The 25,907-nt window shown below is 35.7% G+C and overlaps 2 protein-coding genes across 2 annotated transcripts in view; one reads left to right on the top strand and one right to left on the bottom strand.

Annotated features, from left to right (window-relative positions):
* Positions 1-25,907, top strand: part of LOC136819025 (chromodomain-helicase-DNA-binding protein 1-like) — a 39,749-nt gene that overhangs the window by 6,310 nt on the left and 7,532 nt on the right. Inside the window, exons 4-23 of the mRNA XM_067075182.1 lie at positions 277-357; positions 1,132-1,202; positions 2,002-2,232; positions 11,872-12,014; positions 12,338-12,566; positions 13,112-13,212; positions 14,970-15,314; positions 16,402-16,510; positions 17,995-18,154; positions 18,803-18,993; positions 19,687-19,822; positions 20,078-20,130; positions 21,378-21,534; positions 21,933-22,157; positions 22,436-22,599; positions 23,261-23,492; positions 23,990-24,082; positions 24,757-24,933; positions 25,127-25,244; positions 25,704-25,782. Of these exons, the coding sequence (XP_066931283.1) occupies positions 277-357; positions 1,132-1,202; positions 2,002-2,232; positions 11,872-12,014; positions 12,338-12,566; positions 13,112-13,212; positions 14,970-15,314; positions 16,402-16,510; positions 17,995-18,154; positions 18,803-18,993; positions 19,687-19,822; positions 20,078-20,130; positions 21,378-21,534; positions 21,933-22,157; positions 22,436-22,599; positions 23,261-23,492; positions 23,990-24,082; positions 24,757-24,933; positions 25,127-25,244; positions 25,704-25,782 (3,095 nt within the window). The remainder of the gene's footprint in view (positions 1-276; positions 358-1,131; positions 1,203-2,001; positions 2,233-11,871; positions 12,015-12,337; positions 12,567-13,111; positions 13,213-14,969; positions 15,315-16,401; positions 16,511-17,994; positions 18,155-18,802; positions 18,994-19,686; positions 19,823-20,077; positions 20,131-21,377; positions 21,535-21,932; positions 22,158-22,435; positions 22,600-23,260; positions 23,493-23,989; positions 24,083-24,756; positions 24,934-25,126; positions 25,245-25,703; positions 25,783-25,907) is intronic.
* LOC136819068 (fibroblast growth factor 1-like) lies at positions 5,255-8,628 on the bottom strand. The gene is made up of 3 exons (XM_067075234.1): positions 8,408-8,628; positions 6,144-6,348; positions 5,255-5,952 (listed from the first exon to the last, which is right to left on the bottom strand). Exons 2-3 carry the CDS (start codon positions 6,337-6,339, stop codon positions 5,582-5,584), a joined length of 567 nt encoding a protein of 188 aa, XP_066931335.1. The 5' UTR covers positions 6,340-6,348; positions 8,408-8,628; the 3' UTR covers positions 5,255-5,581.

The following is a 25,907-nucleotide window of genomic DNA, read 5'->3' as shown; positions in this document are numbered from 1 at the left end:
GCCCCCCTAGTTTTGAACCGCCCCTAAAAGCCTAGTATGAACATGGTTAAGGTAGCCAAACTAATCACTTGATTGATTTTTAAAGGTTTTCCAAACAAATTGCAAATAATGATAATACGCTCTTGAGATTTAGGAGGTCAAAACTGAGAAATAAAACCTACTTATTCTAAAAAGCTTCTCATGGTGCTTCAAACTCAGTCATTGTTCTCTTTTAAATCTGTGAATTCTAGAGATATGGCTTAAGTTGATGATAATTATTAATATTTTTATATTCAGCCATGGGAAGAAAACCCTGACGTTTATGGAATAAGAAGATCAAATCGTCAAAGAAAAGAAACCAATCAACATGCCATTCAGGTAAATAGCCCCTTGTTACATCAAGTAACAGAGCATGATTTTCAAGACATTGTTTATCATATTATGGTTCATCCAGTATATCATCTTAACCTTTCATGAAACATTTATTTTCAAGGAATTTTAATCATAAAGAGAAAATAATTCTGACATTGTTCACCATTTACATATTATTTTCAACATTTTTGTGATACATAAATAGAATTTTTCAGATATTGATTTTCAAAACTCAATTTAAAATTTAGTATTCCACAGCTTAGACACAACGCAAACATAGCAAACTCTCCAACAAATAAAAAGACAAGGTTTCACTGAGGCTGTTTTATGACGTCATTTTGCCTTATTTCCTTATATCTCCTGATATATTCATTTTCAGATATAGGTTGTGACCTTTTTCTTTATCAGTATTTCATGCTCTTTCAAATGAAACAAAAATTTTTCAATTTTGACGACTTTTTATTTTGGTTGCCATAGTAACCAATGACGTCAGTTTCCATGGCAACGGGTGGTCACACCCGGCCCTACCTCTCAAATTTTGATCTTCTACATTCAAGGAACAATATTCAATCATAAAATCCTTTTGCACAAGCTGCTGCACACGGGAAGCTTTTTCGCGACATAGTGGCCCCTACTAAAAGCTTGCGTTGTTATTTATAGCCTGTGTATGTTGTGAACACAAAACTTTAGAAAACTCATCAGATTACCTCAGGAATACCAAGCTCCTTCTTTGTCTCACGTACCTAGATTTGAATTTATTGAATTTGTTTCATTTTTCAGTCAAGTGAGAGTGATGAGGAAAGTGATGAAAGCACCAAAAAATCCAAACGACGACGCAAAAGAAATGATAGGTACCTAAACTTCCCTATATACCTTTGAACTACGTGAAAATTAGAAGATGCTTAAAAATTATTATGAATGCGTAGAAATCTCATTTAAGCCCTCTTTTTAAGAAAAGAGTTTTAGCACCCCTTATCTCTGTTCGATCGTTTTGAGACAGACTGTTATCTCAAGGCTAGTTCGAAACGCAGGTCATATGTCACAGACACAGGTCACAGGTCATACAAACTACACACTTGCACTCAATAGGATGCTGACGGTGCGAGTGGATATAGATTGACATGTTTTGAAAAGATTAAGTGCTCCAAGAGAGCTGTTTTAGAGATAAGAGGATAGTGACGTCATTTTATCAAAAATACAAAGAAGCCGGGTTTGAAAATATTCTGATATTTACAAAGTATAATCATTTTGGCACTATTTTCATCAATTCTTGTTATGATCAAGGATACCTTCAGTATGATATTTTTGACAATAACAAGGGTTTTTCAAACATTTTCCTTTTAATTTACAGTGATGAAAGCTGACCTGTGTCAATAACCTGTGACCTGTGTTTTGAACTAGCCAGTTATCTCATAATTTGAGTCCTAAGAAGTCTATTTCGCACCTGATTGATAAGTGAATATGTATTCTATAATAATCAGTGATGTTAGTTGTCTCTTTGAGGGTTTCAGTATAACGAGTCTACTAAACTGCTCACCTTAAAAAGAAAGTTCATGATGTCTTTAGAATTGTTTCTTGTTGTGTTCTTTTTAACTCGTCAGCTTCTTTAGAACGCTATGTTTACTTTCTAAATTTCCTTACTAACTACAGTTGGGTACCAACACTTACAGACAGTGATAGCGCTGAATCAGACTCCAGTTTCGAAGTTCCACAACGAAAGAACCGCAAAAATCAGCGAAATGCAACTCGTGGTAAACGAACGCAAAAGAGTCAGAAAACAAGAAACATCTCTGCCAGTTCTGACGATTATGGGCGTAAATCGAAAGGGCGTGCAAAGAAAACGTACTCTGGTCCAAAAAGAAATGCTGCATCTACAGTCAGGTAAGATTTTTCAGGCTTTTCTCGAATGTAACTTATTTTGACCACATGGTAACTACCACTACTTTCAACATTTTTAACTTAGGATTTAAAGCCTGAGTATTCTTTATTGAATTCCAATTGAAAGTGTTTTTCACATGTTCTTTAATTATTATTAAAAGTGTTATTCATTTTGAGTTATAAAAACGTAGTGGTCTAAAGAAACGACTATTCTTTTTTAGAATCAACCTTACAATCTAGTTTTTATATTTATAAAAACTAGATTGCTGACGTGTGAAAAGGAATGTCGGCGTGAATGATCCTTTTGTTTCGATAATAACATCAAAGTGGGAGCTAATTTTCTTCTCGTTTCTTTCTTTCCTTTTTCTTTCTCATAACTTCAAGCTTTCCCTCAGTCTCTCCCAAGTGCGGTTAGCTCAAATGGTTAGAGCGTTTGTCTCAGAAGCATGGGTTTCCGAGTTCGATCCCTCTGGGTGTCAAATTTTCCAATTCTTGATTTTGTTTTCGTGCTCATCACTTTAATTTTGAATCACATTTCATGGGAGTGAAGAGATATCGACGCGTTATGTAATGTTAATTGCTATTAGTAATTACGCGTTCAATTCGAATCTATGATCTGTTCCCTCTTAGTGAGGAATTTGATACCCTTATAACAACCGTATTTTATAAGCACTGAATACTGAAATTCAAATGACGACCACGCAAGAAAGATAAGCAAACGATTGGATCAAGAGTCAAACATTTTGACCCGGAAATCAATTATCATGCTCGCTCACTCGCTGGCTGAAAGTGAAAGTGAAAGTGAAAGTAGTGAAACTGAAACTGAAACTGTCAGTCACCAAACGCAGGCGCAAACGCCTATACCCGTTCTTCTATATCTCAGGCTTGAATAATCGCTTGTGGTAAAAAAAGATTGAAGAAAAAAAAAACTTAAAAAAGTTCTTATTAAATGATGCTATCATAGCTTATCTAAACCTTACACAGAGAGCGGAGGTAATATATGCTAGTTACCTGTTTGATTGACCTTCATTTTAATAGAAAGAGAATTAAAATAAGAAATTTGAAGAGTTGAAAAATTTGACACCCAGAGGGATCGAACTCGGAAACCCATGCTTCTGAGACAACCGTCTAACCATTTGAACTAATCACGCTTGGAAGAGACTGAGGGAAAGCTTGAACTTATTTGAAAGAAAAAGGAATGAAAGAAACGAGAAGAAAATTAGTTCCCGCTTTGATGTTATTATCGAAACAAAAGGATCATTCACGCCGACATTCCTTTTCACACGTCAGCAATCTAGTTTTTATAAATATAAAAACTAGATTGTAAGGTTGATTCTAAAAAAGAATAGTCGTTTCTTTAGACCACTACGTTATAGGTTAATATTCTTGTAATAGCCGACTTGTGAGCTAACCAGGAAAGGTATGAGCTTGAAATTTGACATGGATCTTTCCATCCATAATGCCTGCCAGCACCCAAAAAATTATAGCCTGAAACTTTGTAGAATTCCCAGCAGGGGGGGGGGGTTAGGGTATAATCATGAGAAATTCACCAGTTTCCCTTCCTTCATTCTTCATCTCAGTCTTGTATTTTTGAAGGAAAATAACTAACGTCTGATTTCTGTATTTTTAAAGGAAAATTACTTGTCTTGTATTTTTGAGGGAAAATAACTAACATCGCAGCTGATTGGGCCATTCTGAATCCATTTCTATATTATATGCAAGATATTCACTTAAAAAAAAAAATTTCCCCTCAGCTCAAGCGTACTCTGGACTTGACTCAGAGAGGCAGAGGCAGCGAAATTTAAAAAGGAAATACTTTCCTTGCGAAATACAGTGAACATATAGTCAGGTAGAATTACATAACTACCCCAGACAAAAATGGTGTAGAGATTAAATATTGCACAGGGGTCCAGGAACATGTCAGGATTCACCAAAAAAAAAGCCCTACCCCCAAAAAGATGGGAACACCCTCAAATCCATAATGGCGAGCATGGTACTTTTTCCTACAATTAATTAAGGGGGGACCCTTGATATCTGATATTTAATGATTTTCAAATGTCAAAAATAACTAGACAGGGAACACCCTCTTGATGAGTAGATGAAAAAAATGGGGTCACTTTTGAAATTTGGACCACGTGGTCCCAAGATATGACCTCTAAAGTCCAAAAAATGACGATTTTGATGACGTCAGCATTTTTAGTAAGAGCAATAAATTGGAACAACGACATGCTCATCATGTAGCCCTGATCACGGGCTTTCAGAAAAATATATTGTTCAATATGTTTATATCAGTTGTTGGCGAGATATAACGATTATAAAAATCGTTAAAACGCCTATTTTTGCTGAATCAGCACTTTTTTTCGATTTTAAAATCATTATATCTCGTTATTATTCCTGGACCTATGTGCAAAATTTCATCTCTGCACCATTTTTGTCCCGGTTTTGGTGGTTTATGACCTAATTCTACCTGACAAAACAATTTTAAGCCAGAAATCTTTATAGTTTTCTATCCTGACACTGCATAGAAAAATTCGCTTTCATTTATTGATTCTTGCCTGAACCATTGTATCATTTTAAATAAGTATTTGAGTGTCGAAAGCTATTATAAAATAGTTTAAGTGCATCGCTGCTATGATACCCTATCTATCCCCATTAGAATACATGCTTATTTTGATAAGAATATACTTTATACGAATATTCATGATAAAATTGGCTAAAAATAAGAATATCACTATCATGGAAATATTGGTAACAGAACCTAGGAAAGCCTTTTGTAGAGCATTTTTAAGTGCAAACGGTCAATTATCCCCAGTAAGGCTCGTCACAAAATATGCCAATTTATGCTTCATCTGTGTGTGTATTACATGTTAAATTTAGATAGAATTTCGACCCTAACATTAGAATACATATACTATAAGAATATTTTAAGACAATTTTCCCCAAAATGCTAAGAATATCCATGATCAAATGAAAAACACCATTCTTTTAAAAAAATTGTCTAGTAAAGACCAACCCAACACTGAAATAAAACATTATGATTTACTTTTACTTTACACCCTTTTAAGTTTTAATACCATAATATAATAAAAATTTACAATATTTACACGTTAACTTCATCATTGATATTTTGCCGATGAAGGTTTTATTGGTCTTTTCCAGAAGATGCTTTAAAACCTTTGCATATCATTGTTTTTAAAAAACAGTCCATTTCTTCACAACCACATAATGTCTGCAACAGGTGGCATTGCAGAATATGCTTTATCCTTTTAGTTCCACCGTTAGGTAGTATTTACCTTGGAGTCTCGCTTTTCGATTTCATCCATCTGATCTCTTTTCCCTGTAATTATAACGTCTATTTATCTACCAACTCCCAAATGAACTTTCCATTCCTATCTGGCTTTGCTTCATTGTGATCTGTCATTGCCAATTTATTTTGCGAGTTTAATGCGATATATTTAGCTTGGTTATCATAAACTGATTTATAACTTTCGAATATATTGTTAAAATCTTTCGTGAATGTCTCAATAAAAACACAATGTTTTCCTTCTTCTGATGTTGTATATATTTTGCCTGACTCTGTGTCGACTGCTAGGTATAATCCAGCTCGCGTACCCCACAAAGCCAACATATCGGAACCGATAGACAGGACCTGTATTTCGGCGTAAGGATTATTTGGATCTTTGGTGCCATGGACGCCGTTTTTATCAATTGCCAAATACATCCCTATAAATCGAGATTAATATTTCTCATTTTTTGGACTCTCAGGAGCATCCTGCTGACCCTTTTATTGTGACCGATAGAGAGAAAACAGAAAGCTGACTTTTCTTTTGTCGGGTGTTACGAAGACCTTGCAAAACTTTAAAAGGACTGAGAATTTCTTCTGGATGTTTGATTTATCGAATAAAAAAACTCACCGTTTTTACAAAGCAATCTCCTTCTTCTTGCGTACCTCAACAATTTTCCTTTGACCAATTTTCCAACTTTACTGTCAGTTCTTATCAAGTGGTTGTTATTGTTAGGGTCATCGCTCATATTGTCGCCAAGGTTGTAAGCGTTGTTGGTTGTAGTTTTGTGGTGGTATTCCTTACTGATCGATAGTGTTGCCAACATTTTCTTCTACTGAATAAATGTCATACAGAAACAAAATTATTAATCAACCTTTTAAAGAAATTTCGTTATTTTTTTACAAACGCAGTGCGTCTAAACAGTGCAAGTATTTCCTTTTGGAATAGTTTAAACTCCACACGAACTCCTTAGTACGGGTTACAAAATACTTCACCAAACCACACAGTGCAGGAGAACAGATTAAAATCAGCCGAAACCTTATTTGGATAATGATTGCTCTCTATCGTCTTTGCAATAAGCTGCTTATCAGTCCTACACCATATAAAGTAGCCAAGGTAATCCAACTTAAACCTGTTAGCCTTTATCTTTGAAACTGTTCTCGCTGGCAAAAATTAACAATTAACAGTGCTCGTTATAATAAATTCAATTTTACGATAGAGAAGAAAAATAATTAAGATAAAACGCAAAAATTCTTTGAGCAGTAGAAACCAATTTAGATTGTAATTACAGTAGTTGTTTAGCCACTCTGTTTAACTGAGATGATTCTTCAAATACTATTTTTCTTGTACTCGTGCTTTGTAAGAGAAAAGTCTTTTTTACCATGAGATAGAGAAATGAGGATGCTATAAAAACTTTGAAAATGCAACATTATATCCAATAGCAGACCATCAAAACAAGACAACGTACATGTTTTTTTTCATAAGAACAAAATATATAAGAACATAGGCTTCGATATATAAGAACATAGGCTTCGATAGATTATTTTTGTGAAAATGTTAAGAACAAGTTAAGAACATTTATTGGCTTTGCAGACTCTAAAACATCTGATTTCTTAAGGAAATGGACAAAGGTGCTCAGAAAATGATGAAAATAAGAACACTTTAAGAACATTTTTAAGCTTAAAACTCAAAAAGTTAAGAACATCCGAAGGCTTCAAAGAATTTGGAGGTTCTTATAAAAAACGTGTAATTTGCATACAAAATTCCATCATTAAATTATAGCCCATGGGTAAAAAGTTTGGGCGACGAAGAAAATGTTTCACTTTTTGCACCTTCTAAACACCCTTAAACGCTATTTGATTTTATAAAAAAAAGGTTTTCGACTTGAAGAACAAAATTAGTCTGCAAAATCTGTAGGGCCCATTCCCCCACTGGTCCCCCCTATACACGAGGTCCGTGACTAATATGTTTATAATGATAGTTCTAATTGGTAGAAGACCGAGGTCGAGTAGTATAAAAGTGAAACTAAACTTTTACACCCCCTTCTCACAGACCCACTGAGAACCCTTCCCACTGGAAAAATTGTCTAAAAAATCGTCCCCGGTGGAGAATTATCTTCCAATTTTTGTCCCCACTGAAAATAATCAAATAAACCAATCCTCACTACAAGATATAATGCTTTTTTTCCCACACCCACTGAATTTTCTGACTCGAAAACAAAACAATTCCCAGCCATAAAAATATTAATATCAATCCCCATCGAGTTTCAGTCCGTTATTTTATCCCCACTGGCTGAAAAAATCCTACCGGTTATGTGAGAAAGGGGTGTATTTTTCCTATTATTACTTTCGTTTATCAAATCAAATTGCAGTGTAATCAGGACTAATCAGATCGCTTAGCACTAATCAAGTGAAGCTTATTACAGATTTGTTAACAGCTTATCGTTTCTTTCAATGCTCGTTAAGAGGACAAGAGAGATTGTTTGTGATTTTCTGCGCAGAGCAATCGATCATTCAATTTCTGTGTGATTTGTTTACTGTCCTCAAGTCCCTTTTATCACAGCTTTGAGTTTGGCATCAGAAAAACTATCGAAGTTTGTTACGTTTTCTTTCATGACTTTGAAGAGCTTGAGAATAGATCTTGATAGGTCTTCCTATCCTAAGTCAAAATAATCTTTATTTTATTCAATGCGGTGAAATGTTGCAAAGCTTTAAGTCTGTTATATTCCACTAAACTTTCACTTTCACCCGTCCCCCTTCCTGCTGACCTGCCTTAGCTTTCATTTAACATAAAAAACATCGAAAAATAAACCTTAGTGAAACAATGTTGCTTGTCAGTTGGGTCTATATTTGTTGTGCTGAACGACCGTTAAATACAAAAAAGAAGATCCTTACCTTGTGTGTTTTCAGTTCTTCTCTATTGGCTCAAATTACCATACACATAGAATAACATGCAAATTGAATTCCTAATTATTTTTGATTTTCCTAAACAAAGAGTGTTTAATTTCACATTAACATTGTACGGGGGTGTTTATGAGGTCATTTTGGGAAGCTTCAACCCTGGAATTTTGACCAATCTAATTTTTGTATTGAGGTTTTTCATGTTTGTTAAGTTACGTAATTACCATCATTATCAAAGCAAATATGTTCGTGATCGTTATTGCCACAGATATCTTACATAAAACATTAGATGGAGCTACTCCGTGTCAGCAATTTGATCGATTAAGCCCTATCTTTCGCCTCGTCGCTTCGCGCCATTCAGGTTGTTTTTACTTGGTTGAATAAATTACCAAACTGCGACCTACTTTCAGCAAAGATGGCGAACTATTTTGCTTCACCTGTCGTTGCTTGAGAAATACAGAGTAACTCTATCTAAAGGCTGTCCAAATATAATTGGCAGTGGAAACAAGAATGTCTGTAACTTTTGATAGTCAAATATAATTATGGAAATTTCTTTTGCTTGTTTCAGAGAATCAAAAGCGCTATATTTAAATGTATTTTTGGTTGAAAAATTCGCGATTTTTATCGGTTAAATTTGCGATTGTAAAAATTGAGCTTTTTTTCTACTTATGCTATAACTTTCATTTTTACACCAGTGGTAGTTCAACCTTAGGTTAAGAAGTTTGTTAAATTTCAAAGCAAACAGAAAAGTCCTTCGGAAGATATGGGACCCGAAATACCCCTTGGTAGCACTTTTCTGTGAAATATCAAATCTCCAACTTATTACTAAAAACGGGGGTAGTGATATGATTGATAAAACAGTTTTTCGATCATAACACATCAATACACGATCTCTTTAATGACCTCATAGCCAAACTGTGTTTAGTGTTTTGTGAATTAGCAAAGTTCTTTAATGACTTAAAAATAGCAAAGGCAATATAAGTTTTTAGTAATAAGTTGGAGATTTGATACTTCACAGAAAAGTGCTACCAAGGGGTATTTCGGGTCCCATATCTTCCGAAGGACTTTTCTGTTTGCTTTGAAATTTAACAAACTTCTTAACCTAAGGTTGAACTACCACTGGTGTAAAAATGACCGTTATAGCATAAGTAGAAAAAAAGCTCAATTTTTACAATCGCAAATTTAACCGCTAAAAATCGCGAATTTTTCAACGAAAAATACATTCAAATATAGCGCTTTTAATTCTCGAAAACAAGCAAAAAAATTTTCCAAAATTATATTTGACTATCAAAAGTTACAGGCATTCTTGTTTACACTGCCAATTATATCTGGACAGACTTTAGTGTTTTATGTAAGATATCTATGGTTATAACCCTGAAACCCGTGAGCGCCAGGGTAACGATTCCTCAATTCCTCCCCAACATGTTTTTGTCAAAAAGCCACCTTAAACACTGACTCTGTGGATGCCTTGAGACCGGCTTGAGACTTTTTCTATAGTATCAGCTCTAAAAATTCCAGTCAATTATTTCATCCCTTGATCCAAAAATTTCTCGCCACTAGAGGAAACCACGTACACACGCTGTGAAACTTGACAAATACTATCAAAGGTTTACGCTGCAGAATACTATATAAGTGAATCGAAAAAAATGTCAACAAAACTACCACTGCCAAGTTAGAAGCCACTATATCCACTTTTAATTCCATACAAGAAAATGTACAAAATTGCAAAATCATCGTCTTTCAAATAATAATAAATACTGTTTTGATTTATTAACGCCAACTTTATTGCCAAGGCAAAGGTATTACGATATTTGTTTTGCTCAATACCGTATTAATGCCACTGTTTTTTCAAACATCAACTCTTTCTTAATATATCGCTCATTCCTTGGTGCTTTTTTAAGTCAATTTACTTAAGGGGTATTAGTAATCTCTTCTTTATGAATTTTATTCAAATCAAATAGCATATTCGTCCTTTTTCTCCTTGTTAAACCTAACGTACACATCTAATCTGGCTTATAGTTTATAAGAACAATTACTTTAAAGAGACCATCCTGATTATATGGTTCAAGATCTTCAGCATGTAGATTCCCTTTATGGCCATTAGCAAGCAAAATCATTTTGCCCAAACTCTTCCAAAGTTGATATATTCAAGTTAAAATTTTAAAATTTTGGGCTCTTTTTAAGAAAACAATGAAATTTTAAAGCAAGGACAGTGTAAAAACCAATTTTAAAGATTTTTGATTTTTACAAGATGATTTGAGGGTTTTAATCAGAACCATAAAATAATTCTGGTTTCTAAATATCTCAAACCATCTAATTTTCTTCTGCAGAAAATATGAAACAAAAATTCTTATAACATTCCAAGAAATTTATGTTCCATCTATCTGGTTTAAAAACTTTTCGTTTACATATTTCTATTCTAAAAAGCTTCTAAAACTGTTCTTAAGAAAAACTTCGCCTCCCACATCAGTTATTATATTATATTGGTCGAGGCTAGTGACATGTATACCCGATGTCAAATCAAAAACAAAATGGATCCATATCCCATCTTGTACGTACATTTATATAGGATACATCCTATTTTCAGAAAGAGAAAAAGAGGAAATAAATTAAGAACACAGTTACCTTGTAAGAACTATCTGCCAATCATGTCTTTTCTTTAACATTTTTTTAACCTCGTGATATACTAACGGAAGAAAATTGTATTTCGGTAGCTTTACTCGTAAATTTTCTATGTGAAGGCAAAAAGAGTTAGATTATCAAAATTTACTATTCTCAAGAAAACATACACCTGAAAAATCAAAACGTTGTTTTTAAAGACTTGATATCTTTTTCCTATATAGAAAAGGATAGTAGATCATGTCAAAAATAAGCACCTTGGAGGGTTGATGTACAATTAGCCTTGTCGCTATGACAAAAATTAAAATTGATAAATACCGAAAAAGATATGCCGTTAACTTGGGACTGTTATTGCGAAAAAGTGAAAGCCAATTAAGAAGGAGATAGCAAGTAATACAAGGTTGAGAAATGATTCAGATAGCATTTGCGTCATTATGACCTCGATATCTTCTTTGATTTTATGAAGAGGAATGCAAATCTAAACTGTAATTTTCGATTGCGTCTTTAAAAAATGAGTTTAATTTCTATGAAAACCCTTCCTCAAGTAGTATACAAGGTTGTTACTGCTCGAAAAGCTTATTAAATCAAACTAGTTAGATCTTTAAAAATGTAGAATATCAGATGAGTAACTAATATGTTTCCAACGTTTCCGATTTCAAATCGCTAAATTTAATATCAAAGCTACATTTCGCGAAAATAAATCCACGCGAAAAATTGAAATCTCGATTCGCGAAAAAAAGCCCACGTGGAAATTAATCCACTAAATTTGTTCCGTTTTTCGAACACACTATAGATGTTAGATTACATGAAATGCAGATTCATCTTTTATTTTTCGCCAGTTATAAAGAAAATAGTGACGAACAGACGGACTCGGACGATTTGATTGAACAAGATGAGAACGCGACACAACAAGCACAACTTCCCGAAGAAGACGTCGAAACAATCGAAAAAGTCGTACGACATCGCAAAGGATGGCCCGGACGTATGTGGAATTTTTTTTTATTTCTAAACGCTTTGAAATCTAGAAAGTCTTTAAACTAAGGAAGACGTTTTGCTTGGAGTTGAACACTGGCGAATTTGAGGAAGGATTAGAATTGATTATTTTATAGGTAGAAAGCTTCAAAGGGCAAAAGGTTTAAATGCAAATTTTCAAATTTAAGTGATATCTTACTGCTGAATGTTTCTCGAATCCTTCCAGTGGATGATGCTATTTTATACAAATTCTTTTGCGATGAACGTTCTCTTCCATGAGTTTGATCTGTCAATGATTTCATGGCTTTCACCACTTTCATGGCTTTTGTTCAGAAACGGGAGCACAAACGACCATTTATGCTGACGATGCAGAGGAGATTGCAAAGCTGGGTGACCCAGACCCCTCAAAAGATGAGACGGAGCTTCATTACCTTATAAAGTGGAAAAACTGGTCTCACCTTCATAGCACGTGGGAAACGAAAGATGGTTTGATTGCACAGCGAGTCAAGGGTTTGAAGAAACTTGATAATTACATCAAACGAATGGAAGAAATTGACCGATGGTGAGTCTTTCATGTAATCACTGACCTTTATATATCCCTGGACCAAGTTACTCAATGCCGGCCAAGCAAAACATTATGATCGGAGTTTTTTTGAAATTGGTACCCGCGGAGAGAGCGCTAGATCTTATTTCGCTTGTACACTAGTGATTTAGCGCCGTTTGTCTGTAGGCAAAGTTTCAAACACTAAAATGGCTGCTTTACGGATACCAATTCAAAAAAAACTTCGATCAAAGCTGGCGGATATAGCTTGGTCCATGGATATATAAAGGTCAGTGCATGTAATAAGGGAGTCGCAAGATGTGAGAAATCTCGATTGACCAGTGTGTCTCGATGACCTAACACTTAATATTAATCATAAAAAAGAATTTTACTCCTCTCAGACCTGCTCAGACACGTACAGGAGACGGTGCCAGAATCTTGCTCTGATCTTCTTAAAGTCAATCTAGGCAATGATATGAAACAAACTTAATAGGATCTTTAATAATCTACGCCATAGTATTTTAAAATCATGCAACACCTTAACATAATTTTCTTATTATTATTAGGAAGCGGCATTCAACGCCAGAAGATGTTGAGTATTTTGAGATGCAACAAGAAATGAACGAAGACATTCAAAAACAATTTCAAAAGGTCGAACGCATCATCGGTGAGTTGTTTACCTCTAACTGGTAACTGCTGCAATACCCAGTTGGAGTTGTAGCCCTCTCTCAAATTCTTAATTAGTGGGGTTGTCTAGTATAATTTAAGGGAAAAAATAAGCTCTCGAAAAACTATATAGAAGACTTTTAAACGGTTATAGCCGATTTCCTTACTTAACTCGAGATATTTCATGCGCAAGTTCCACTTTTCGCCACATTTTGGTCTAAAATTGACCATATATAGCATCTTCTGCGTGAATTATCTTGAGTTAGGTAATGAAATCGGCTATACCCGTTTCAAAGTCTTCTATATAGTTTTTCGAGAGCTTTCGAATGGTATACTTGATAATGTCTGAAAATGAGTTTGAAATTTTCAAAAAATTTTGCCCTTAGGGTTTTGCCTGGGGAAAAAAGAAATGTCCCAAAAAAAGGATGTTCCACCAGTGGGATTTTAGGGGATTTTTTCCTGAGGCATAACCATCCTATAGAGAAGGTCTGGAGAAAGTTTCAGCTAGATCTTATTTTTGGACCTACCCCGGTGGGGTGGAGGTCCTATAAATTAACCCGTGTTCGTTAGTTAGTTAGTTCGTTCGTTCGTTAGTTACCAACTTTTCTCGAGATTGGCTCATTCAATTTTTCTGATTTTTTGCACAAAGGTGCATTACTATAAACCCTCGAATGTGACGGAGCCCAATTTTCGAAAAAAAAAAATTTTCCGGCCGGTAGAACCGGAAATGTCCCGAAAAAAGCGGTTTTTTGAGATTTTCTCGAGATTTTATCATTAGTTTTTTGCGATTTTTTGCACATAGATGCACATTAGTACTGCCGAAAAGGTGTCGAAAACCGTTTGCCGAAAAAATTTTTTTTCCGGTCTGTAGAACCGGAAATGTGCCGGAAATCGTCGTTTTTTTCACATTTCCATCACATTTTTTCAACTTATTTAATTGTTTCTTTACAGAAAAATGTTCTTTATGATGATGCCCAAAACTTAGCATTGTTTGATTTCCAAAAAAATCATCCTTTGAATCCGGAACTCCTTAAAAATCGCCGGAACAGCCGAAAACCGGCGTAAAACGGTTTTCCTTCATTTTTTCAACTTATACTCGACAGATTTTCATGATTTTTTGCACAATGATGTAAAATGGTAATGCCCAAAATGTGACAGAGCCCAATTTTCGAAAAAGAAATTTTTCCGGCCGATAGAACCGGAAATGTCCCGAAAAAAGCGGTTTTTTGAGATTTTCTCGAGATGAATGATTGATTAAAGTGTCGATATTATTTTTCTTTCACCGTTAAACATCGATGCGTTTCTTAATTGCTTTCTCCGTTCCAATAGATATATAAATCGAAATTTAAAATTATACATTACTTCCATTAAATTCTAATTATTCGTTTTATAAATAGGTAGGTCCATTAAAGTATTACTTGTTTTTCCTACAAACAGCCTGTATTTTTGTAACACGACCACACTAAATGTGTAGCTAGTACCTACCATTCAACAAAAATATCGGAGAACTTGCTCATACCTTTCAATTTAACATCAGGACATCATTTTGCGTTCATCGATGCTTTAGTAATGCTGTAACTTAAATAATATATTTCCTTGACAAGTTAAAAATTGTACATAACTCCGAGTTTCATGCTCTCCTAGCAATCGTCAGATGTGAATAAAATCAAAACATGCTTCTCTTTTTCTACAAAGGTTGTAATTCTGTAACTTCTAATACGGTCATATTGATTCATATGATTCATTGTCGTTTTTCAGCTCACAAATTTACGGCAGACTCCTCCTCAGGATACCCAGACTACCTGTGTAAATGGCACGGTCTTCCCTACTTTGAATGCACGTGGGAAGATGGTGCTTTAACTGCCAAGTACTTCCAAAAATTCATCGATGATTACTTAGAACGAGAGCGCTCGGACACAATTCCGAACAGGAACGCCAAGTGCTTGAGACAGCGACCAAAGTTTGCGTCCTTTAAAACACAGCCTGATTTTATCGGTTCGGAGGAGCTGAGGTTACGTGATTATCAAGTGGATGGTGTAAATTGGTTGGTGCATGCCTGGTGTAGAGATACTTCCGTTATTTTGGCTGATGAGATGGGGCTAGGTGAGTTGCTTAATGCTATAATTTTGAATCTCACATAATAATAAGCAAGTCCTGCAAGTTTCGAGTTACCAATTCTTGGGTTTTCAAATTGATCTGCCTCAGCCTCGCCCTATCGTATTACTAAATTAGTAATAGCAAGTTTATATATGCTGTGTTTTTTTGCGACGGAGACGGTTAGTTTTTGATTTGCCTAAATTTTGACTGACTGAAGACGATGGTAATTCAGTACTTTAAATTTCCTTGATTGTGTGCATTAAAACTGACTTCCAGTAGTTCAAAATCGCTACATTCACGCCTTTAAAAAGGTAAATACCGGGGGGGGGAGGGTACTAGGTTTGCGAGGCGACGGGTATGTCCGAGCCAAAAATCGAAAATCGACCCTTAAAGAGTGGAAAAATTGGCGTTTTTGGGACCCTTAGAGAGACTTTTCTCAAAACTCTTGACAATTTTCACTCGATTTTTGACCAAATTTAGGAAATTCACGACCCTTTGGGAGAGGACATTTGAATTTCGTGATTTTTGAACCCTTTTTAAGGGGGGGGTTGAGAATTTTACTGAATTTAAAAGAAGAGGCTTGTGAAAATTTCAAATAAAAGGGGTGGCTTGGACAAAAAGAGGGGGGTTAATTTTTTAGGGGGGGCTTGGAAGATTTGGCAATTTGAGTGACAAAAGAGTGTTTGACTTTTCATATTGACTAGCTAACATTATTGGTATCTTAAATATCTTACTGTATCTGTTAAAATGTAATTTCTGCCATCAGATTCATATTATTGTATTCTTCATCTTAAATAACCTTGGAATATAGTTAGAGATTGTAAGAGTTTATGCGTAAAAAGTCGAAAAAAAGAGGGGGGTTGAAGTTAAACCTGGGAAAAAGAGGGGGGTTGAATAAAAAGAGGGAGTTGAGGAATTTTCATTTTTAAGAGGGGGGTTGAGCTAAAAGAGGGGGTGCCATTTTTAGGGGGGGGGGCTTGATACCCCTCTGCCCACTATGCCATTTTGCCTAAGTACCCCCCCCCCCCCCCGAGTAAATACATAAACATGAACAGGTTTTGGATAACACACCTATCCATTCTTCTTTTTTCAGGAAAAACTATCCAGACGATCTCTTTTCTGAACTATTTATTCCACAAATACTCATTATATGGACCCTTCCTCGTTGTGGTTCCGCTCTCTACTATGGATGCTTGGCAAAGGTTTGTTATATATATTTTTTCATATGTAAAAATTGAGGTAAATTTGAAGATGAGTTAATTTGTCCGAGTTTTATGTTGAGATACATCAACTAAAGAGTGTGAGGAACAATGCCCCTAGCCTGCCCTATCGGTACTTTCTACTGACACATTCCCTGCCAACATTGAGTATACACGCTTTTTTTATAAGAACATAAGACTTCGATGGCAAAAATGTTTAGAACAAGTTATGAATATTTTAAGGCTTTGTGAACTCGAAAATACCCGATTTCTTGGGAAAATGGGTAAAAATTTGTCACAAAAGGGTGAAAATAAGAACATGTGAAGAACATTTTTAGGCTTAAAACTTAAAAAGTTAAGAACATCAGAAGGCTTCAAAATTTTTGGGTGTTCTTATAAATGAAAAAACGTGTACTCGTGTTAGAAGAAAGGGAATCAAAATACCGGTGGTACTTCAAAAAGCCATAACCTTTGCTTGCTTTTAACTTACATTAATTCGAGATCTACATAAAGTTCTACTTTAATTGGTTTGATTGAAGACACTTGGAGCAAAACTCGAGTATCGACAGCATCCAAAAGTCCAACTCTGGATGAACACTCTAAGATGTCGATTTTTGTTGATTTTCAGAAAAGGCAATGAGACAGAACGTGTAAAACTCGTTACTCGGCGATTTGATTCTACAGTCAACTCTCTCTAATTCGAACCTCTTCTAGTCGATTTTCTTTTGTAATTCGAACTAGAATATTGGTTCCCTCAGCTCAGAGGAATGTAAAGAGATGGAAAAACAGCTTCTTGAAAACGATGGAAAAGCGGCTCGTCATATACCAGGTCTCTTGCCCTTAAGGGAGTTTATGTCGAGTTAATAGGTTTCTTTTGTTGTCGCTATAAAAATCTGCATAATTAGCGTGTTGTGACAAGATTCTTTTGTTTCAAGCCTGATTATGCGCAAACTTTTAGGGTTTATATTTTGGGTACACCTCTCTCCTATACGAAAAGGTACATATATTTTCTTGCTCAGAACTTCCAAGCGATTCTACTGATATAACCGCATCGTGACAGCACCATTATATGGAAAGCTAGAGCTCGAGAAAATTGTAACTTTATCTTAATTTTACTCGATTTCTGACAGTTTTACAAGAATCAATTTAATATCATTACATAAAGAATTTCTTTTGCTATACATTGGTAAAAAATTGCTCCTAATTCTTAAAAAATGAACTAATAATCGGCGAAAAAGGAATAACAAATTTTCATTTTTATCGTCAAATCATGTAGAAACCGTCCGATTTGTATGGCGAGCCGTCTTTTCTGGACGTTTTTACAATAGAATTTTCAATAGAAGTGATCGTTGAACTTTGAGTAATCAGAAAAGCTGTATTTCTATCTCTTTAGTTCGAATCTTTCTCTAATTCCAAAATCTTGAAGATTGAATTATAGAGAGTCAACTTCTTGATCAAATCCAACTTTTGCTCGTTTTTCCGTATAGAGAATTCGTGAAGTGGGGGCCTGCAATGAATATCATCGTTTACTTGGGAGATGTGAATTCAAGAACGACAATCCAAGAATACGAATGGTGTTTCAAGAAGAATCGAAAACTGAAATTCAACGTCTTGTTGACCACATACGAAATGCTGCTAAGAGATAAGGTATACCGTAACTTGGTCTAATGTCGACACCCCTCCACTAATTCCGACACCCTTTTTATTAGCTGAAATTTATAGAAAGGTTGAAACTGTTTTTCTTTGCTGAGTGTTCAGATAGGAATAATCCTTTTTCAATCAGTGATTCAGGCTTTTATATTATTATTTCTCTAAAGAAGGGTGTCTGAATTAGACTAGGGATGTCGATATTAGACCAACTTACGGTATTTCATTACCTTTACTGACTGAGAGTTTTTTCTGGAGTTTAAAGCTTGAAATAGTGTGGTCCCTCTGGTTTTTGGTAGTCGTCAGTTTTAAGTCGTGTGTCCTGTCTTCTTAGATTTTGATTTTTTAACATCTGATTATAAAATCGATATTATCGGAAAGAAAATTGGAAAAGAAAGCTGGATAGTGACTCGAAAAATCGAAATAACTCCTCAAAGTGAAGATATTAAACAAAACTTTTACTGGACTCGGGTCCCTTTCGACATCTCTAAATTCTAAATATTAAAAATCAAAGCCCTATGGGCCTTCACTTGATGGACTGGAGACGTCGAAACCGACTTAAGTTTCCGGTGGGTTATCTATCCGGTAGATTTTCCTTAAAGGATTCTTCCAGTTAATCCAACTTGTTGGATTGTTCATGTTTTTTAGGAATTACTGGGATCCTTGAACTGGGCAGCTTTGATGATCGATGAGGCGCATCGATTAAAAAACGAAGACTCGTTATTATATCGAATGTTAATCAATTTTAAAACGAATTTTCGTACACTGATCACTGGTACACCTCTACAGAACTCGTTGAAAGAGTTATGGTCCCTGTTGCATTTCCTCATGCCAAATAAGTGAGTATTAGTTAATTTAAAACCTCGTTGTCCGCTGCTTAGCTACGCTTTTAAACATATAAGGAACGTCGCGTCACTTCTCTCATTCCAACATATTGAAAGCTTTTGAAAGCAAGCCTTTGTTTGGTTGTAGAGGCTTTTCATGTTTTGTAAAATTGCGCCATTATGGAAGTCACTGCAGTGTATTATGTCGAGTAAACACTGTACACCCTTTGGCTCTTTCTGGACTTTTGGGCTTATCAATGGCGCGATTCTGGATTATCTCATCGAAGAAGACGACATTCCCTTTCTGGCACTCGGATGCATAAATTTTTATCCGACACGCTAAAAGCTCTGAAGGGCGGGAAAATTTTTAACATATTGATGGTTTAGATTACGGAATGTTGCAAGACTGCGTCAAAGATTTTGCAGCGGGAGGCCTGGTAACCCAGCCCTCCTTTTTAGGGATTGGCGGGTCCAACTGAAATATTTTCAGGTTTACGCACAATGATAGTTGCACCCGACTAGGGATGCGGCACCGACTGCCTTTCCCCTGATGGGAAATTGGCCCGCTCCTTTAGAGCTTGAGCGTGGGCGGCCGCAAATCCGCCATCGGAATATCAAATAACGATCATTTCGATGAGGGAATAAGACTGTTTTTATCTTTAGTTATCTTCGGTATTTTGTTGTTTAATTATTTTGTTGTTTCATTAGGTTCGATGATTGGTTGGAATTCGAATCCCAGTATTCTGTATCAGATAAAGAAGGTCTTCAAAAACTCCATCGTGATTTGGAACCCTTTCTATTGCGTCGTGTCAAAAAAGATGTGGAAAAATCACTACCAGCCAAGGTACATTTAAAATGGTTCATTTTGATGGGTATTTATTTGTACAACTAACTTTGAATTCAAAAGAATGCTCAATATTCTGATTTGCAGAGTGTTGTTATACTTATAAAATAAAAGGAGAAACTTTTTTCCACAATACTCCAAGTTTCTTGCTTTCTCAAGCATTCATCAATTGGCTTTCATCGATAGGTATTTATTGACATATCACTTGGATAACCTCGATTGTTTTCAAGGTGTATCTTTTTTCTTTCTTTAAAGGTTGAACAAATTCTACGAGTGGAAATGTCGCAAGTTCAAAAACAATATTACAAGTAAGACCTTCGATTCCTGAAGGGATATTAAGCAGATATTCAATAGGTAAAAGAAAACCTATTGAATATATGTCGCCATGTCAATTCAAGACAGCCTTAAGTCCATTTTTTCCATTTTTAGATAATTGACTTTAAAGGTTGAGATGTGCTGGACTTAAGGCTACACATTTCATGTCAATGCTTCATAGAAAATAAAATTTGCACTAAAATTTAGGACTTAAGGCTGTTTATGGTTGATATAATATTATGGAACATTCTAAATTCTTATTTTTTTTGAATTGCAAAATACACCTCTTTCCCATTAGAATTCTGTGGACTTAAGGCCGTTTTTGGAAAGCGTGCATGCTGAAATAGGGGGTTATAGTCTTAAGTCAATTTTCGAAAAAATGGACTTAAGTCTGTCTTGAATTGACACGGCGTTTATTATATACCTATACGGCAAAAACAAAACATTAATTATGTTAATAGTCGAACGTTTCACTTAAAACACTCCCATAATCGAACGTTTGAATGTTTTTCTTTTTTAATGATTTTCTTAATTACTTTAAGAAAATTTGTACATGGAATTGACAATAGATTTATCTTAATAAATATCTTTGATGCAACAAGAGCGACAAAAAAATTCAAACTTTGAAAGCAAACTTTGAAAAAAAATTCTACCGTGGTATAATAGCCATGGTATATCAGGAATTATTCAATGGCTGTTTTTTGCCTACAGGTATATAATAATTGTCTTTAAATCATCCGATTCGCCTCAGTTCCGAATTATCACTAAGCTGTCTCTATAAAATTTAACTGTACTCACGGCATGTATTTGTAGGCTCTGGAAGCCTAAAAACCGGTTTTCTGGCAAAACTACTGTTCCCAGCCGGTTCTAAACCCTCTAAAACGCTTCAGCACCATGGAAGTATGCTAATTAGAGCCTTTGGAAGTAGCTCGCTCGCTTATAAGGTCGCGTTTTTACGTTTTCACATCAATATATGTATGCACGAATTCGTGGGATATTATGGAGAGTTTTAACGGAAGAACAAGGAAATTACCCGAGGTTCGTTTAACGCCGGCCCTTGTTACACCTAAGTTCAATTTTCCATTTTTAGCCTTGCCCTAATCTAATTCTGACTCCTTACGCCGGCCCTTGTTATGCCAGTGACGAAAAAAAATGTGGAAATAAGGACCGGCGTAAAAAGGTCGATAAGGATTTTAAGTTGAAACTACAACAATCTAAATTCCCTCTGTTGTCATTTTAGAATGATCTTGACGCGTAATGTGCAGGAGCTGTGCAGAGAATTGAAAGGAGCATTTTCTGGTCTACTAAACATTGTAGTGGAGTTGAAAAAGTGTTGCAACCATGCCTCTCTCATCAAACCCATGGATCAAGAAACTATCGACCCCAATATACTTCAGGTACAAAGTTCTTGGTTCCATAAGGAATATAATCGCCCTTTAAAAGTCTTGAAATATATTTGAGCTATTGTGAACTAACTTTTTATTTCGACTCTCATATAACGCATACATAAAAATGTATACTGGGATTGACGTCTTTTTCAACATAATTATTTTCAAAGTAGGTAAACACGAATGAAATTCGAATACCTTACCGATAGGAAAGTCTTGGGCTATATTAGAAGTGACAAAAAAATCGTTGCTTTTGAAATGTTTTACCAACGACTTAATGTCGAGGAATCTTATTACTATGAATTTTCAACTGATATGATAATAAAAGTTTGAATTAGCAAGAGTTTTATTTTACGCAATTTTCCAAGTGACAACCACATGCATAAATCTTTTTATTCACTCCATAGACACTGATCATTGGAAGCGGTAAAATGATTCTCTTGGACAAACTTTTATGTCGTTTGAAAGAAACAGGACACCGTGTGTTGATCTTCTCACAGATGGTACGAATGTTAGATATCATTGCTGATTACCTGGTGTTAAAGCGTTTCCCTTATCAAAGGCTGGACGGTTCTATCCGTGGAGAGCTAAGGAAGCGAGCGCTTGACCATTTCAACGCAGAAGGATCACAGGTATTTTCGAAATTTAAAATGTTTTCTATACTTTATACTTTGATGGCAATTTTTATTTTCATAATAATATACAATGTAGATCTGGTGAGTGCATGGTGCATGAAACTATCAGTAACCTGCTTTTATGTTTTTAAGAAGTCGTTTTGAAGTTTAAATTTGTATTGTTGACCTTTTGGGCGCTGATTGCAACTTTGACACAACTCAGGACAAACGAGGTAGGTGTACCAACAGAGAGCCCGAACAAGAAGTATTTCTTCATTTCACTACCTATTTTTTAGGATTTCTGTTTCTTGTTATCAACACGTGCTGGAGGACTAGGGATTAATTTGGCCACGGCTGACACGGTTATTATTTTCGATTCTGATTGGAACCCGCAGAATGATCTGCAAGCCATGGCGCGTGCTCATCGAATTGGACAGAAGAACCAAGTCAACATTTATAGGTATTTTAACATTCTACCCCTCCTGATTTCTGGTGATTACCTAGGGTCAATCCTCGTGTTGAGGTAAAAATATGATCTCTTTGGAACATTGAAGATTTAGTTTGTTTGCTTAGCAAGGTTGTGGGTTCAACCCCCAGCCGGGTCATACTAAAGATTTCCAAAATGGTACTTCATGCCTCTTTGCTTGATGCTCAGCAATTAAGAGAAGGATCAAGGGTAAGTGGAGCAATCCAGGGAGAAAGAGTGGCGCCCTCCCCTACCTTCAGTTAGATAGCTATCGAAAGAGGATCTTTCGGGTTGCCTCCGACTACGGTCACAGACTTACTATATTTGCTTAAGCAGCTTTCCTACATACTTTGAAATCAGGGCAGCAGCTCTCCTAATATGGCCCCTCGCCTTCTTCAAAAAAATCTTCCTAGTACTTTCAAAATAAGGACCAAAATCAGGATCCCCATTATAAAGGAGGAGGGTACTTCCATCCTATTCCATCCTTGAATGTGCTCTATATTAGGCTATTCCCTATGTTGAGGGTGTTGAGGGTGGCCAGTAAAACGAGTCAAGTACAGAAGTACAGAGGGTTGGTCACATTTCCCAAAAAAGATCTCCTCGATAGGTACAAATATTTCCTGGAATAGCCCATTTTCTTTCGTTTGATCCATAGATTTGTCACCAAAAACACCATCGAAGAGAACATCATAGAACGAGCAAAGAAGAAGATGGTGCTTGATCACCTCATTATTCAACGCATGGACACTACCGGTCGCCGCATACTATCCAAATCAAATGCACCCTCATCGAATCCATTTAATAAGGAAGAGCTCTCTTCTATTCTGAAGTTCGGTGCAGAAGATTTGTTCAAAGAACATGATCAGGACCATGATCAGAAACTTCATGTAAGATTCTTTTGTTGAAAACACTTTGGTTATCCATCTCTTAAGGATATGCTGCCAAGACGGGGCCAAGACCTAATATATAGATTAAAGCTCTGCATGATAAAAGAGTTTAATTCTGCCAGAAAGAATTGTATTGTTTCTACTTTAACAGTTTTTCATTTTTGTTTCGGTTTCCCTTTAGGTTTATTTCTGTAACTTTACTTTGACCCTCGAAAACTTTGAACAAGTCTACTGAAAAACTAGCTTGATTTTTTATATACACGCTTTTCTTTTTATAAGACCAACCAAACCTCAGCAATTTTTATCTTGTAGTGATTTTCAGCCTTGAATGATCTTCAGTTGTTCTTGTTTCTGGCTCTGAGAATTTTTTCAGCCATTCTAAAAATTGAGCCTCGTTGCTCTTAATTCTTTCAAACATTTTTTGAAATGAAATTTCGACTTGTCTCCTTTGAATTTGCCCTTATAATAAACAAGCTCGTATAACTTCTTCACAACAGGCGATGGATATTGACGATATTCTGCAGCGCGCTGAAATGCAAGAAACACAAGAAGATAATTCGGTCAATGAAGACTTGTTGTCCCAGTTTAAGGTGTTGATTTTTTATTTACTTTCATTTTCAGGAAACTTTAACAAGACTTCATTCATTCATTCATTCAGTTTTTTAGGCTTTAGATTGCATGTTTTGAAATTCGCAAATAAAAAATCTTTGTAGTGAATTTACTCAATATTTTAAAAGTTATCTTCTATTGAAAAACTAAAATGTACATCACTCCGTGCTTACGCACTAATCATGTGTACAGTAATGATTGAAAAATTTGAAATCGAATGAATTTACCATTGAGTTTAAAGCCCGAAGGGCTAGAGTAGAATCTCTAACCTTTCTCAGGCAAGAAAAAGTGAAGCTTTAATAAATGCGCCGTATTTTTGACGACAGATTGAATCTAGCAATTCCTTTGTTTACGATTGGTATTTTTTTCGAAATTTAGCGGTAAATTTTAGTTTCAATCTGTCATTTGTGTAAAAACCAGGCGAGCCGCTCAAGGCCGCGCAACTTTGGTAGGATTTGTTGGCTTCAAGTCCTACCAAAGAGATTGACGTCTAGCCTTCGGCTTCTACTTCATTGGAATTACTCCAACAGCGGGGATCAGTCGATGCTTGACTTAGGGTTAAATATCACGAATTCTTATTGTGGGTATATCCCCAGCCCCCTTTTAAAATATTTATATAGTCCGACTTTCACTCATCGCTATCGCTCCTCCGTAGGTTGTCAACTACGCTGCATTCAACGAAGAAGAAATCAAAGCCGCCCCCGCCTCTTCAGCGACGCCCATTGAGAAATTATGGGAGGAGATTATTCCAGCTGAAGAACGCCAGAAAGCTGAAGAAGAGAAGATCGAAGAAATGAAACTGAAACCCCGAAGTCGAAAAGCTGTCGAGAAGGTTTTTGAAGTTCTTGCTTTGATTTGTTAACAAAATCTTTATAACAAATGAACATGAATCGTGGCCGCCCGGATATCCTTTTTTAATAAGTAATGCGTTCTTTGTTTGGCTCAGTATTCTTCTTTTGGAATTGATTTTATTCTACATCTTCGCTTATTCCCAAGTTTCCATGTTTCTTTTAAACTACTTTCAGATGGGCACCACCTTATCCAACGAGACTTCTTCTTCAAAACGGGTCAAATCAAAAGAATTTATTGAGGATGATTTCTCGACTTCATCAAGTGACGAGGATGCAAAAGAAACTACTGCTGGTAAGAGCCTTGAAGTACTTTTTATACGAAACCTTTCTAGGTTGTTGCCTAAGTAAAACAGCTCGTTTAGTATAATTTATATTATTTTTAAGTGTTCTTGAACCGCCTTTCAAAAAGAAAACACAGGGGTTAAAAAAGTGGCTATTCTGGAAACCTCGGTCAAAATTTCGTCCCACAGGGAAATTTACTTTTATTTTATCTCCATTTTAAATTCCATAGAAATAATTGAACTCCAAAACCATCCCCGTTGGAATTTTGAGCGGGGGACAATAAAGTTTCTATTCCTATGAGGGAAAAAGTTCCACCGGGGCACTGAGGCAGGGCTGTGAGCGTGGTAGGAAGTAAGACTTCGAGGATCGGCATTTTTCAAGAGAGGTTAAAAAGTTGGATAAGACAAACTTCTGCCATTTTTTATTTCAAATTCCTTGAGATTTCATCTGCTTTCATTTTTCTCATCAGGTACAAAGAAAGCAAGCAAGAAGCAGAAGCCGTTGAAAAAAGAAGGCGTCAAAGGGTTTACTGATGCTGAAATTCGAAGGTTAGATATTCTGGTTAGTGATCTACAAAATAGTGACGCCATAGGCAAAACTGCAAGGGAAAATAAGGGGTTGAAAAATAGCTGATTTTCAAAAGTCAAAATAAATGAAAATGATTTGTATCATC

Source organism: Clytia hemisphaerica, unplaced genomic scaffold, assembly GCF_902728285.1.
Source record: "Clytia hemisphaerica strain Z4C2 unplaced genomic scaffold, Clytia hemisphaerica genome assembly, whole genome shotgun sequence".
Classification (NCBI taxonomy): Eukaryota; Metazoa; Cnidaria; class Hydrozoa; order Leptothecata; family Clytiidae; genus Clytia; species Clytia hemisphaerica.
This window is presented reverse-complemented; position numbering and strand designations above follow the sequence as displayed.